Source organism: Oreochromis niloticus, linkage group LG16 (assembly GCF_001858045.2).
Source record: "Oreochromis niloticus isolate F11D_XX linkage group LG16, O_niloticus_UMD_NMBU, whole genome shotgun sequence".
Classification (NCBI taxonomy): Eukaryota; Metazoa; Chordata; class Actinopteri; order Cichliformes; family Cichlidae; genus Oreochromis; species Oreochromis niloticus.
Window position 1 is genome coordinate 32,977,454 of NC_031987.2, and position 16,011 is coordinate 32,993,464.

Here is a 16,011-nt window from a genome sequence, read left to right on the forward strand (position 1 = left end):
CCCTGGTTGTACAACAGCTGACAAGAAGAGCCTACAGAGGGTCATCAGGAACTGCAGAGAAGGTGATCGGCTGTCCACTCCCCTCCCTGGACTTAATTGCCAGCTCAAGATGTCTCTCCAGAGCCAGGACAATAATGGAGGACCACCTCCATCCTAACCACCACCTCTTCAATTTCCTGCCCTCTGGAAAAAAGTTCAGATCCATCAGGTGCAAAACCAACAGACTAAAGAACAGCTTCTTCCCGTGGGCTGTCAGAACTATTAATGCAAACTAAGAGTGTGTAAAGACTTCCCCAACACATCCACTCTGACACTGCTGTTGATCATCTATGTGCAATATCTCTGTGTGGTTTTTCCCATATTTCTAACGTGCCAATTTATTTGTTGTGATTTATTATTAGTCAGACCCAAATTTGCTTCAAATGACAAATTTATTTAAGACGGAGTGATTTATGTAAGTCTGGGATAGTATGTGTTAACATCCGCTCATAGATCCTACCTGCCGGATCTTCTTTTCATTGATACTGTTGTTATGACTGGTGAAGCCGAGCTGGTGAGTTTCTGTGTTGACTAAATAATGTGTTAAAGCCATAAATATGACTATTACTAAACTGTACTGTCATTAATAGGGTTGCTTTGTTAATGCTGTATGGTTGTTTTATTTTGTCTTTCAGTTGATTACCTGGCTTCTGTAAAGGCACGGTTACTGTACTGGTGTTAGCTTATGCTTGTGCAATAAAGCTTATAAAAGGCAGCAGTCAGATGTCCGAGCCTGAGTACGACACAGTTTCATCAGTTAAAACACACCCTTACGGTGGAAGTTTACTAAATTAAAGGTAGTTAGCTTAGTAAAAACCGTACAATCTCAGTCTCTCCATGTTCTGTGCAAAATGTTTGGCTCATGTGCAATATCATTGGTAGGTGCAATATCTTTCGGTCCTGTGCAATATTTTGGTCCCAGTAGAACTACCATCTCCACCCTAAATGACCATAGCCCCTCCACCCTTATTTATTTATTATACTATATAACTGCCCTTGTATACAGACCCACAATGTTTCTGTTTCAATGTTTCTTACACATACACCATGTATATAGTCTCACTCACAAATATGTATACATATACATTGCTTTTTATTTTATTTTATTTATTTATTTATTTTTCTTTCTCCCTCATTGTATATTGGTTTCTCTTCTTCTTACTCTTGCACCTTTGTGGTCCAGCTATCCAATTTCGCTGTGCAAGAAACTGCACAATGACAATAAAAAGCTCTAAGTCTAACTCTAAGTCTAAGTCTACAGACATGATGGAAATTGCACAGCTGGCCATCTTCATCCGTGGAGTAGAGTCCAATTTGTGTATTTACAAATAAATATTAGACATTAAATTGATGCACGGGACAACAACAGGAAAAGACATTTTTGAAAACGTATGTCAAAGTGTAACCAACATGAAACTGCCCTGGGACAAACTTGTTGGACTTACAACAGATGGAGCGTCGGCAATGTGCAGTGAAAAAAGTGGACTTGTCGGCAGGATGCGAGTAAAGATGCAGGAGGAGAACAGTACCGGTGAGTTAACAGAATATCACTGCATCATACACCAGGAAACCCTGTGTGGTAAAGTCCTAAAAATGGAGCATGTAATGAGCAACCGTAACGCAAACCGTAAATTTTATCCGAGCTAAAGGTTTAAACCACTGGCAATTTAAGTCTTTTATGCGGGAAATGGATTCAGAGTTTCATGACATTCCTTATCATACAGAGATCCGTTAGCTGAGTCGGGGAACAGTTCTCAATAGAGTTTTTGAGAGCAAGAAAATCTGTCAGTTCATGCACAGTAAAGAAAAAGACTCCACAGTTTTGTGGGATGAAAAGTGGAAATGTCAGTTGGAGTTTTTGGCTGACATAACAGCTCATCTCAATGTCTTAATCCTTCCTCTCCAGGGACGTGACCGCATGATCACTGACATGTATGATGTGATGAAGGCATTTTAAGTAAAGCTGCTCTTATGGGGTCACAAATGCACCAGTGCAACTTGCCTCACTTTCCCTGTTGGCAAGTAATGTTGAACCAAGTCAGCGCAACGATGTTCCCAAATGCGCACTTTGCTGATAAACTGAGCGCACTGAGCTCACATGGTGCTTTGGTGACTTTGAAGCACCAAAAGAGAATTTCGAGCTGCTTCCCAACCCATTTACAGCTGACGTGGAAACTGCACCTGTGCAGATTCAGATGGAGCTGATTGAGCTGCAGTGTAATGGGACACTGAAGGCAAAGTTTGACACTGAAGGGCCCGCACAGTTTATTCGTTCCATTCCTGAGGCAATGCCCCAGCTCCGTCTACATGTGGCTCAAACCTTGTATGTTTGGTAGCACATTTCTGTGTGAGAAGCTGTTTTCAGTGATGAAGAGTCGTGTCACTGATGAACACCTGCAGTCCATCCTGAGAATCTCCACAACACAAGACCTCACACCATAATTAAACGAACTTGTTGCCAAAAAAAGATGCCAAGCGTCCAGCTCCGAAAAAATGACAAATGAGCAAAGAAAACTGAATGTTATGATTTGTTGTTATTTTAACTTTTGCTGAAAAGCACAAATTTTATTTATATTTCCATTTTCTTTTGCATCATGTTCATATTTTGAATTTGTATCATTATGACAGGAGATATTTTTATGTAGAGCAACAAAACCTCCTTGTTTTGATTTGCTGTTATTTTAGCATTTACTTAAAAGCGCAATTTTCATTTATTTTTTCACGTTCATATTTCTAAGTTGCATAATTTTGACAGGATATATTTTTATGGAGAGGAAAATATTACCTAATAAGACTTTATTAATCCTTTGGGATTAATAAAGTATTCTGATTCTGATTCTGATTATTTAAAGTTAAAGTTAAAGTTTATTTATTCTGGAATAATATTCCTGTCTGTTTTTATTCATATTTATGTTCAAAAACATGTTCAATAAATGTTTATCCTGTTTGGCCCACAACCTAAAGTGTGCTTTGAGTTTTGGCCCCCTGTGCAATTGAGTTTGACACCCCTGCTTTAAAATATATGCCGTTCAATAGATAATGATTTTATGGACAATTAAAGTCAGTAATATATCCACAAACACAACATGCTAAAGGCAGTGAATGCTGCTCGGTTTGCAGTCCTGAATATCACGGCACAAGCAGGATTCACTGCACTGTGACTGTGCATAGACTGTGTCTTCCTATCCTACGCAAGGCCACCTGCGTTGGCTGGAAGACTGTTTACTTAGCCTGGCAGGGCAAAGGACACTGTCTCAGCTGAACTCTGGACATACACACACACACACACACACACATATATACACATGCAGATATACACTCACCCCCCCTCCCCCATCAAACACCTTCGACACTTATTCCCTCCCGATGCTGACGGTGGATCAAGGAGACCAGCGCATATGCTGGAGGCCCGGATGTACTGTCTACACTGGCTGTCTCTCGGCTTTTACCCATCCCTGTTGCTTGTCATGTGTTTCTATGGTGTATTAAGAGTTTTTCATGTGCTATGCGCAGAGGTATTTTTTTTTCTGTTCTCAAACTGATCTCCCTCTTGGAGCTCAGTCTGGGGGGAGTTATTTTTTCTCGTCTTTCCTGATGTTGTGTATTTTCCATTGTTCGGTTCCGGGTCGCTGCTCGTGTGGCTGACCGGCCAGCTACCTAGCCTGACCTGTCTCCCCAATGTGATGTTTGTGTATTGTATGTACGGTCGGCAAGGTCAGTCTCTCAATTGCCCCTCGGGGATAAATAAAGTCTTCTGAATCTGAATCTGTTAATATTAGCTATGTTATATTGCTGCCTCTGTTCGGTGGTGTCGAGCCAAACGGACTAACGTTTGGACAGTTCACTAGTTAAGCTGAAAGCAATAGCGGTTTTTGATATGGGCGACATGGGCGGTTGCCCACGGCGGCATTGTGGTGTGGGCGGCATCATGGCATCGGCAAAAAAAAAAGTTGCTTGCACCCATGCTGCCCCAACATCAGCCAGCGCATTTTGGGGATTTTCTATTGCCCATTTGCGGAGAGTAACGGCGCCCTCCGTTTGCGAGGTGCGCCTGCTGCTTGCCACACAGGGAGGAGAGGGTGGGGGATTCTCCCGTTGGCTGGAGTGCCACCTAATAACCAGCTTGCAAAATAAAACAAAATAAAAACAAACCAACAAACTAGGGCTGTCAGTGTTAACGCTGTCATCATGATTAACGCGATTAAAAATTTTAAATTGTCAATGTCACCCCCAATCAATGCGGTTTTGTAAAGGGATGCGGAACAACTGACGCCATACACGCCGCCCGCCTACTGCTGGAGAAGCATAGGGAAAAGAACAAGACTGTGCATATGGTCTTCCTAGACCTTGAAAAGGCTTTTGACAGGGTGCCCCACGACCTCATATGGTACTCCCTACGATCGCATGGTGTCCCCGAGGCGTATGCCAAATGGATATAGCTCCTCTACGAAAACGTCACCAGTTCAGCCTGATGCGCCGCTGGACTATCACCTCCCTACCCAGTTAGCTCTGTCTACCCTCCTTTTCATCCTTTGTATGGATACCATCACGGCCAACCTCCAGTTACCTCGTCCATGGTCTCTCTTCTATGCCGATGACGTATTCTTTGCCAGCAAAGACAGGGAAGAGACCCAGCTCGACGACTCAACTGTGGAAGACCCAGCTCGATGAATATGGTATGTGGCTCAATACAAAAAAGACAGAATACCTGGAAGGAGGGCCCAAACTGATGGCACCATCAAAATGGACAACGAAGAGTTGAAACGACAGAAGAATTCCACTACCTGGGCTCAGTCATCAGCTACGATGGAAATAACACCTCTGATGTCTGAGCAGGAATAAATGCAGCCTGCGCATTTAGATGGGTTGATTGCGTTAAAATTTTTAAATGTGTTAATTGTGATAATGGCAGGCCTGCAACAAACACAAAATTGAAGACATTATGATATAGAGTTATAATTTGCACCGAGGGGTTTCTAAAAGCTATCACACACACCTATGCATGAAAAGTGAGCGCAAAGGCCCTCGGTGCGCCTGCTTGCTGCTGCTGTGCTGAAGTCGAAAGGGGAGGGGGCAGGTTGCTTTAAGTAGTGCACATTTCATTCATAATATTGTCAATCCAAGCCCATTATGTATTAATTACTTTTCCTGGGTTGTGTGAAATTCCAGAAAAAACCCTATATAAGGTGTAGGTCTATTAGTCTATTAGTTTATGTTGTGGGTGTTGATACTGGAGTGCAAAATTACTGATGGAAGATGGACAAGAAAAGCTCAAAGCCATCAGGTCCCCGAAAAAACATAAAAGAAGAGGGAAATCAAGCCAAAGATACAGTTAAGCGTTAGATGTGTCTTTGGATAATGGCAGGTATTATGTGTCCTGAACCAAGATAACATTCATTAGTAGGGATTGGGAAATCTTTTAGGCTGTGTTCACCACAATATTAATTAGCCATTAATTGGAAGAGGTGTATTGCTGATTTCTCTGCTATTCTCAATGTATGATGAAATATAATGGCTAATTGTTCGCCATTTACATACTCTCTCTCACTATATAGAATATTTATCTGGTTGAATTCAGTATCGTTCCGACAACAGTTTTCACAATAACATATGTTAATGTACAATCCTTAATATGTTTTGTGTCTCTGTGTGTGTGTGTGTGCATGTGTGTGTGTGTGTGTGTGTGTGTGTGTGTCAGGGGGGCAGAGGGAGTGTTCACCCAGGGCACCAAACAGGCTAGGACCTCCCCTGGCTGAAAGAAAGCTGCTTTAATCACAGGAGTCACACATGTGTCCACTGGACCATCTGGAACTCTTCTTGTTTAGCACTCGTAATAACACAAACACTAAATCCTCCTTCTCTTGTGCTGTTTTGTAGCAGTGTGTACACCTGAGACTGTCACCTGTCTGTCTGTCCTGCACTCTCTCTCTGTTTCTTTCTCTCTGATTGTGGAATAAAAGTATGAACATGTATTTATAAGTTACACTTGTGTTTGAATCCTGCAGCTTATCACACATTTGATTTCCATGTGTGACAACTGCAAGTGTCCAGAGTGAGGACAGACTGAGGGACCCACTGCTGCACATCATCTGTGAGGCTTTGCACCCCTGATGATCCACCAGGACAAACTCAGCAGTGTGTGAGGAAGAGGAGGAGGAAGAGCCAGCAGCAGCTGACAGATGGAGAGAATAGACAGACTGTTCCCTGTTTGTGAAGGACTGCTAGGAAAGTTTAACATAACTAATTGTCTGTCCTGAATCAGTCTTATTAGGTAATGTTCAGATAATTTGATCATTCCAGTGTTTTCAGTGTGGGAGAAAGTACTCAGGGCCTTCAAGTTACACACTATGAAAGGCAGCAACAAGTTTAATATTCAGAAACCTAAAGTATGTATCAGCAGCAGAATGGAGCTAAAAATAAATGTTTGTTTCAGTTCTATGAAGCTTTGAGTATTTTGGATTAGTAGCACTGCTGTGTTTGTTGCATCATATTGCTGTAATTGTTTATATGCTTTATATATTCTGAGGTAAGTTGATCTATAGTGTTACATCATATTCTATAAGGATGTTATGTGTTTGTAGACTTTCTGCCCAGTTTGACCCATTTAGCAGAAGTCAGCCTGTTTAAGGCGCTGATATCTATGGCCATATTATTTTTACATTACCAAAGTAATGTTCATGACTTTAGTCTCATGAACAACATCAGCTAATTGTTATTGATTAGCTAATCTTAAAATTACTGTTCAGTACAGAAATGAAGCCCAACAATCATGTTTTTACAGTCCCACGGTCTCAGCCTCAGATACTTACCAAATAAAACAAAGCTCATATAAAAACAAACAGATGAACAAAAAAAAATTCTTCTTCATGTCTCTCAAACAATGGTGTATGAAACGTTTCTAGCGGTTAGTATTATGGTTGCCAGGCAACCTGAGCAGCGCAATAGAGGCTAGGGGGGCGTCCAAATTCATAGGCTGCATCCTCCTGAGGACCCGGTCTTCGCAGTCTACGTGAGCCAGGTAAGCTGGAAGTGACCGGCTGTGAAAATGGACGGTCTAGCCTTCAGTTTTGCATCACCAGCTGTCTTGGTGGAGTTTAATAAACTCAGCCATCTGCTCCTTGCTATCTAAAATATAACAGGTCACTGGCGTAAATTCTCGACCATCTCCAAAGACTACAAAAGTAAAACAGGAAGTACACTGAACCTTACAGACACAGACCTTTCTCAATTTTTAAGTACAAGAGTCCGTACTTGTGTTCTAGCTAAGTCCAGGCTTTGTAAGTTCGCACGGAAGTCCGGACTTAGCGAAAACGCAAGTACGGACTCGCAATCTGTACAACTGGAATACCAGCGTACTTGATGATGTCACAGGTCCAGAGTTTTTACTGCTGTCCCCTCTTAATTTAACTGTGATTAATATGTTATGAAGCTGAACTAATCTCAGCCAAACCGATTTACAAATAAAATGGAACAAATAAAACACTGAAATAAAACAGACATTAAGATTTAGAAGTTATCTAAGTGACTTATATATCATGTTGAATGAGTAGCGAAAGATCGCAGGGGTTTGAAAACGATGTGCCGGGAGTCCGCTGTTCTCGCCGGTGTGAGTACAAGAAAACAATTATTAGAATATAATGTGCTAAATTTGTTTAGATGAGAGGGTCCAGCTGTAGATCAGAGTAATAAGAAAGGATTTGTGAATGGCTGTGCGTTTTAGTTTGGTTTAGCTATAGGCCTGAGAGTGTGTGTAATTGTGTAGAGGGAGAGGAATTTATTGACACTGGGGGTCTGCCTGTCATTAAAGGAGACAGGAAGCTACAGTTGGGGGGTGTTAGGACTATATGGAACAGATAGGAAAGAGTGGAGAAGTCTGTTACCTTTGTCCCTGAATGTAATAAAAGCTCATAACTATCACAACTTAGAAGTAGGTTTACAGGAGACCCTCCACATGCTTAGCTGTAAAAGTAAGACAACAAGAGGCTAATGGCCCAGTGGATGCAGAGTGAGGGTCTCAGTGCTTGTAATATGTTTTGTATGTTTTGTAGAGGAATTTGGTGTAGCTTGGTTGAGGGGAGATTACTTTATGACCGGCAGGAAGTCACATACACAGAGACACACACACAGTGCTTTAACTGTTACGACGCATACACACACTCACTCACGTGCACACAGGCACACACACAGGTACGCGCACACACAGGCACTCACGTGCTCACGCATACATACACAAACACAGAGTTTACAACACACCATGTGGGTTTTACGATGGGGTCGCTTCTATAAAACTGGTTGTAACAAACAAAGAGGTTGAGATTTGCAGAGGGACTGCCGGGCCTTGTATATCTCCCCTTCTGGAAGGTACATGCGTAACTGAAGATGAATAAAGGTTTTGTGAAATGACTACTGAGTCCGGTGTCATCTCTGGAGGGCTGAGGAATAAAAAAGAACCGGGGTGAAACTGCTTTACGTAACACCGGCTCTAGTGAGCCTTGACCAGCCGGTCAGCTGACAGCTGGTGGGTAACAGACATCTCCGAAAACGTTGGAGCACTTTTTCAAATATGTGATGTCTTGATAAATCGAACAGATATTTGAAGTTTAAACAACTACATTCTCGCCTGAAAATATCTTAAAAGTTTATTTTGTGACCTAGAAAGAGTAATAAGAGTAATATTTAAAAGATTTTAGCAGCGCTCCTCCGCCATTGCTGCGTATGAGTTTTGGACGAAATGCATTCTGAGATATTTACCTGTACCAAGTCCACACAAGTCACCACCGATGCATGCTCGATAAAACAGACGGAGCAAGAATGCATCGGGGAATTTTTCGCGTTCTCTGCTTGATGCGTACTTCGAATTGGAACAGTACTTGGTCTCTGACTGATGACGTATCACGAGTCCATGATGCATATATCACGCATATACACAAATAATAATTTGAAGGTGAAATACAAATGTAAAATCAAAAATAGTCAAAAATGGTCAATTATATTTTGGACCTCCCAAAATAATCCAACAAATCATGAAAAGTTATGTTAAAATTTTTGTTCATGACAGTGTAAATTTGTGTAAATTTAGGCATGTAACAATCTGATTTTTTCTAACAAAAAAGTGAAACTTAAGTTAGATTCCTGTTTGTAAATGAACCGCCTCATGTTGTGCTGCTTTCTGGATTTTATACTTCTTGGGCTACATATTTATTTATTATACAGGATATACAGTATATAAACTCAAAATCCACATGTTTTATGTAACTGAATGTTTGACTATGTTGGCTACAGAAAATAATTAAGTTATAGACTATATTTATATGAAACAAGTGTATACTTAGTGCATTTGAATCATTTTAACAATATGTAACCACCTGCATATGTGTTTGAAAAAGAAAAGGTTTTGATTTTGACACCCTCATGCCACCCTAAGAAAATTTCTCTAGATCTGCCCCTGCTGGTGACAGAGAAGAAGCAAAGCTCTAATCCCAGGCTGTGTTTGAATAATCCACTTGAAGGGTGCCAACCTCTACTTCAGATAGATGCAGTGATTTACTGAACTAAAGAAAGGAGCATTACTTACAGTGTAAAGCAGCTCTGGTTGTCGGCATTAACAGAAAAATAAATGTGACCATTCTTATATGTTTAAACAAATGACTGATGCTGGTACTTTTCTGTCAAACAGAGCAGGCTGCAAGTAGCTTGGACGACATTTAAGTGGATTCAATAACATTTTCAGTCGATACCAAAACACTGAGAATCAGAGCTTACCTACAAATACCACAGCTGATGCTTCCACGCATATTGCAGTGTGGATGGGGGTCACCAATGGGTCCAGCAGTGTCACATTGGCACTTACATGTGGTATTTATGGTCACTGTCAGCGTGTCTTTAATGCCCCGTGGACTGATGGTAAAGAACTTGTTCTCCATACACAAGTCTGCGGTCACCGTAATTTCAAAAATAACCTGGAATGGGAATTCAGGTTTTGTGAGTCACAAGTTCATATAGTATAACAATACACTAAAGAGATTCAGTCCATATAACAGTATACTGGACATATTCCTCTGTTGTTCAAAACGCACAACAACAATTTTCTTAAATAAGAAACATGTTACCTTAGACTGCACCTGCATTTTCAATTATCTGAACCTGAAACTACATTTTGAAACATTATTGGCTCTCAGCATTTGGCTGTTCTGCCCACGTGGTCTAAAGCTTGCAGGTACATGCACTAGTTTGGTTTTCAACTTGATTTAAACTGTCTTGTTAAGAGTCAGCCCACCCATATCATGGTACTCAGTATTAGAATGATACTGGTCTATCTGGACCACTAAATAAAATAAATATAAAAACTGACTACCTTACTAACTCTTCATGAGTAAGGGTTATGGTGTAGATGGATACCACCTCAGCATAATGGTTTTTATTACACCAGGCAATTAAAATTGACAATTGGGTCTGAATTTAATTGTTTATCAAGAATAAATCACAAAAATGACTTTTGTGTAGTGACCAAAACAATACTGCACAAAGTGGCTGAGACAAAGTTCTTCCACAGCATGGCTGGGTTTGTCCTGAGAGTTTAGGCTGAGGAGTCAGTTTGGTTGGTTTTATTTTACGGTAAACAGTTATTTCGAAGGTCAAGTCAAGTCAAGTGATTTTATTGTCATTTCAACCATGTGCAGTGGTGGAGTACACAGTACTGTACTGTGTGCCTTAAAGACCATGTTGCTATATATAGCAGAAATCAACACAGGACGACATAAAGTGCAAGTGTGCAAAAAAAAAAAAAGTGCAACACCAGACAGAACAGAATGATACTGACCCAACACTGCAATAAAAACGTGTAACAATGACAGTAGGCTGTGCAAAAAGACTAAGCATTTTGCAAAAAAAGGACATCTGAAGAGGATGTCTTCAGCCCACTTCACTTTTAAAGTACTCTCCCAACTAGGTGGGATCCTCAGCAATGGTCAAAGATTCTGAGTTACAAAATAGGTGCCACCAAGACTTGGACCATCCATCCAGATGAATCATCCAATGTTCACTGACATGTGGGTGACATGTGACTATGAAAAGTTTAAAGAACACTGACCTCGTCTCCCACGCGCACTTGGTCACAAACCCCCTGATTCTCGCTTTTTTCTCCATGGCTGCATATCGGCCTGTAGACGACTCTCACGTTTTCAGGGAGACTGTCATGAGTTATGGTCACTTTAGAGGATAATGCCTGTCATGAATTTGAAAAGATGGTAAATGGTCTGGTACGGTAAAGATAATGAGAGAGAGAAAAAAACACCTCCAAATCATTAGAAATATTCCACTAATCACAAAATGTGCCACTTACATTGTAGGCTCCTTCAATCAACTCAACAACATTCTTGGAATCTGATGACAGAACTCCTACTTCTGATTTTGGAATCATCTTAGAGAGTTCCTTGGAAAGACATGAAATGTAAAATCAGTCACAGTCAGACTATTTTTGCCCCACAAGAAGATAGAAAGTGAAAGGTACATCTTATTTACCTTGTACACAGACTCAACATTTTGTGTCACTGCAAATATCGTCTGAATCCTGTTTTTTTCCAGCTGCGTAGCTAGCTGTCCAACAGAGGGGTAGTCCTGGAGATGTTTGGAGAGTGGAGAAGAGATGGAAAAGAAAAGAAAGTGCTATGTATGTGTGTGTGTGTGTGTGAGGCTTTAGCGTATATATAGATTTAAGTATGGATTTTATATCATTGATCTCTGTGCAGTCGGATTTTTTTTTGTCCTTATTCAAAAAAAATTAAAAGAGAAAGAAAAACATTGAATGCTTATAAATCTGATCCATGTTCTTCTTAGAAGCTGAACAAAACTCACATGACTCCATACATACCATCTCAGTGCTCTTGACATAAAGATTGTTTTCCATGTGACATTGTTCATCATTGGGTTCCAGTATACCGGCCAGCTTTCCGTCCCCAGCCATATGGAATCCAGCATCAGTGGTAAGCACAATCAGCCGAGTGCTGTTGCTGTTCCAACCAATTTTGTCCTGAACAACATATCAGGGAACATTAAGACCCAGTCAAATCCTGTCAAAATCAACTTTGGCTAAAAAAAGCTGTATTTACTTTTTCTACCCTGAGAAAAATACATCTAGATCTGATTTTTCTAAAACATTTTGTTATGAACATAACTGCTGTGTGAGCCATGTTTGGCTGGATGGAACTCCATTGTTTCATCCTGTTTCTAGTCTGTTAGCTTTGTCTTTTCAGAACATGTGACAAGTCATAGATGAGTAGAGCCCTAACCTCCCATGCTTGCTTGTGTCAGGCAGAAACTGGAGCCGCCATTCCTCGCCAAAAAATCGTCAGAGGAAGCGAGGAAGGAGAGCGGGTATCCAAGTGAGATTATGGAAATATAGGGGTACCATTGATTTAGCGTCCTGCTTGGGGTTTCCAGCATTGGATGTTTTAGCTAAAACAGATCTCCAGCTGGATACATGGTTTCTCTGCACAGGTTTGGTCAGGACGCCGTGTTTGAGACAAGTTTTCCCAGACCACGGCTTAAGAAGTCCCGGGGACTGTGCAGAGCAAACTTGTGCCAAGCCCCACAGGATTTAACCTTCAGCCTCGCATATTAAGATCATCCTGTTAAACTGCCGTTTGATCTCAAATAAGGCATTTGTCCTCAATGATCTTTTTATTAGGAATAACTTGGATTTTATGTTCCTAACAGAAACTTGGCAGCGGAATATGGAATTGGTTCTTTTTACTGAACTGTGCTCGGCAGACTGTATTTGTCTAACCACATCCGGGGCTAACTTTTTGCCGTGGTTGCATTGGTGCGCCTAACTTTTTTTTTTTAGGTGCAACAGCGTTTTACATGGACACTTTGTGTGTGTGTGTGTGGTTAACTAACAATCTTGTCAACACAAGGTTCTTTATTTGGATCACCGTTCTACAAGAAAAATATGTTACTGAAAAAGTTCTTGTGCTTAAAGTGCTTTGGCACTTTGGCACTCTTTGGCAATATTGTAGGCAATGTTAAACTCAATCATCATCTTGGCCTCCTCTGACGACCTGTTTACTGCTGCCTGCTGCTGAAAAGCAGTGGGGAGAGGGGACACTTGGGCAGTGCATTTATCGTTGCATATAATGTGTTTTCTGGATACACTGTGCTTTTTCAGCATTTCAAATCGAAATGTATTAACACGAGTCACAAATGCAGTATTGCTGGCCATGGTCTTTCCACACTCACGACGGTAAATGCTTTACTTTATATTAGCCAGGGAAACTGGTCAAGCCACTCTCCTCAAAATGTATACACTTTCCCCCTTTTACTTTCAATGGGCTCTGGCTCAATCGTGTGTGGCTCATTATTTGATGCCATCTCCGGACCGGTGTTAGACATAACCTGAGAGGTTGATGGCTCTGTGTCAGAGAACTGGCTATGACTTTCAGACAGATCAGGCCTTAACAAAAAAGTTATTAATCGTTCTTTTCATCTTTTCTCATTACCCACAACTACATCCACTTCTGTCGGGCCTAGGCTACTCACTAGGGCTGGGTATCATCACTGATTTCTATATTCGATTTGATCCAGTTTTGACTCAGACTGTTGGAGCAATTTTGAAATAAGTTGTCATTGTTGTGTTTAAAATTGTAAACCTTGTCTTAAACTGCAGGCACACTTGCATGTAAGGTTCTGGCTTCCTTATTTAGTAATGAATGTTTACTTTCTGCCATTTATGGGCTCACCTGTGCTTATATATGGTGGACCGTTAAAGGGGTTAAGCCATATATGGGGTGAGGGGAGATGACCCTTTTATGACTAAAGATTTTGTTAAACGGTTATAACCAGGAAGTCACGTATTGTGAGATTATAATACTATCTTATGCCACGTTATACCTCTAATTAAAGATTGTGAAATCATTATGTACTTTTAGGTTGCATTATACTCCTGACTTAGAAGAAGGTGATAACTATTAGATTTATTAGACTGATTTGTATTACATTAGACTGCTTATTTATTGTGAATGAATTACATTGTTTTATGATGCATTATCCTGCTGATTAATAAGAAATACTGTTTTCAGAGAATCATGGCCTTATTTGTCTGATTAGAAAGAACCTAACATACTGCACCGGAAGCCAAGGTCATAACTTAGGCTCACTGAGAGAGAGAAAGAATGTGGATGTTTAGGTTTTATGGCTTTGGAGGGGGGCTGAAGCTATAAGAATGTGGGAAACGGTCAGACACTTCGAGATTTTGCAGGACACCCTCCCTTGCTCATCTCCTGTCCAGATGTTTGTAATGCTCAAAGTGTTGTATGGAATATGGAATAAAGAGATTGTTGACTGAGCATTTATACACTGAGTGTTGTTCTTCCTTCAGCCCAAAGATCAAAGAATTGGGATAATTAACAGTATACAAAGACATACACACGCACACATACACACACACGTACTCACATGCTCGCACATGCATGCACACACACAGTGCCTTAGCTTTTGTGACACACCATATGGGTTTTACAATGGGGTGTTGTGTGTTCACGAGTAAAAGGCTGCGAGGGGAGTTTGGAGTTGGCTGCAGGTGTGTTTGTGTCAGTTCTGTGAGTGCAACCTCCCCTTGCAAGTAAACCGTACAAGTAGCTCTTGTGTTCTGTTTGTAGTCTCTCGTGGTCTGATTCCAGCAGGGTTGTATGTTTGGACCCAACACACACAGTCAGAAATATTATAATTCTGATCATTTATCATTTATCAGTACTGACACTTGTGAGACTTCCTCAGAGGTGTGAGCATCACAGCAGATGCCTTTGTGTCAAAGTAACTGAGGATAAAACACAGAAAAACATGAAGGAGATTTTGCTGGCCTGTCTTTTTATAGCAGATAACCTTAAAAATATTCTGCAGTAGAACAAAAACTGAAGAAAACCATGTCTCCAGGTAGAAAACAGGAGTGATACACCTCCTGCAAACCTTGTGCATAGGATTTTAAAATTGACAATTTATATTTGCATTTAAAGTTATGAAATATGATTCAATAAACATGTTTGTGGTTGTTACAGTAAAAAATATAACTTTTTCTACTTGGATTTTATGTTTTTTGTCTGATTTTGGAACAGAACACTTTCATAACTTTAAATTCAGACAAGTGAGGTTGTGCTGAAAAGACGGATACCAAACAAGGCAAAGTAAATAGTTTTTAAAGGTGAAATGTAGAGGTAAAATCAAAAGTAGTCAAAAATGGCCGATAATACCCTGGACCCCAGAGGGTTAAACATTTTTTTTAAAGTAGCACAATAGTTACTTTTCCTAGTAATTAATTACTTTTAGAATCTTGTAACTCAGTTACTAACTCCGTTACATTTTTGAAGAAGTAACTAGTAACTATAATTAATTACTTTTCAAAGTAACTTGCCCAACACTGTTGTTGAAATAGTTTTGTGAGCTCCTGCCGTTTCTGGCAAAATACATTTATATTTAAAAATCGATTTAGGATTTAATGAATCAATATCGCGTTATTCAAGCTAAAATCCATTTTAATCGAAAAAATCAATTATTTAAAACCAGCCCCACTAACCTCTGTCTATCTGACTGCACTTTCAAATGTACATACACGTAGGCCGACAGGAATATCCAGACCACGGCCAATCAGAGCAGCCCTGCCCCTGACTATCTCTGATTGGTTTAGACCATGATATGGCCATAGTGTGTGTTTGTTTGTTGTTGACCACACGAAGACTTTCAGAGTTGCGGAGGCTTTTTTTTTTTTACTTGAACGGCTGGTTGCACAGGTGCGGCCCAGGATTTTTTTTAGTCGCACCATTGAGAAATTAGGTTGCATATGTGACCTAATTGATCACACTCTAGAGCCCTGACACTGCGGCTTTCAGGACATGGAGGTGGGCTGGCTGTTATTGCTAGAAACTTTTTTTGTTGTCTGGTGAAGACCCCTTCTTTTAATTCATTTGAGATTCAGATGAAGAT

At 40.5% G+C, this 16,011-nt stretch overlaps 1 protein-coding gene across 1 annotated transcript in view; it reads right to left on the minus strand.

Moving 5' to 3' along the window:
* Nucleotides 1-16,011, minus strand: part of LOC109194284 (integrin beta-2) — a 40,732-nt gene that overhangs the window by 10,972 nt on the left and 13,749 nt on the right. The window contains exons 7-11 of the mRNA XM_019353331.2: nt 11,909-12,067; nt 11,560-11,655; nt 11,381-11,470; nt 11,129-11,263; nt 9,802-9,998 (exon numbers count right to left, since the gene is read on the minus strand). Of these exons, the coding sequence (XP_019208876.2) occupies nt 9,802-9,998; nt 11,129-11,263; nt 11,381-11,470; nt 11,560-11,655; nt 11,909-12,067 (677 nt within the window). The remainder of the gene's footprint in view (nt 1-9,801; nt 9,999-11,128; nt 11,264-11,380; nt 11,471-11,559; nt 11,656-11,908; nt 12,068-16,011) is intronic.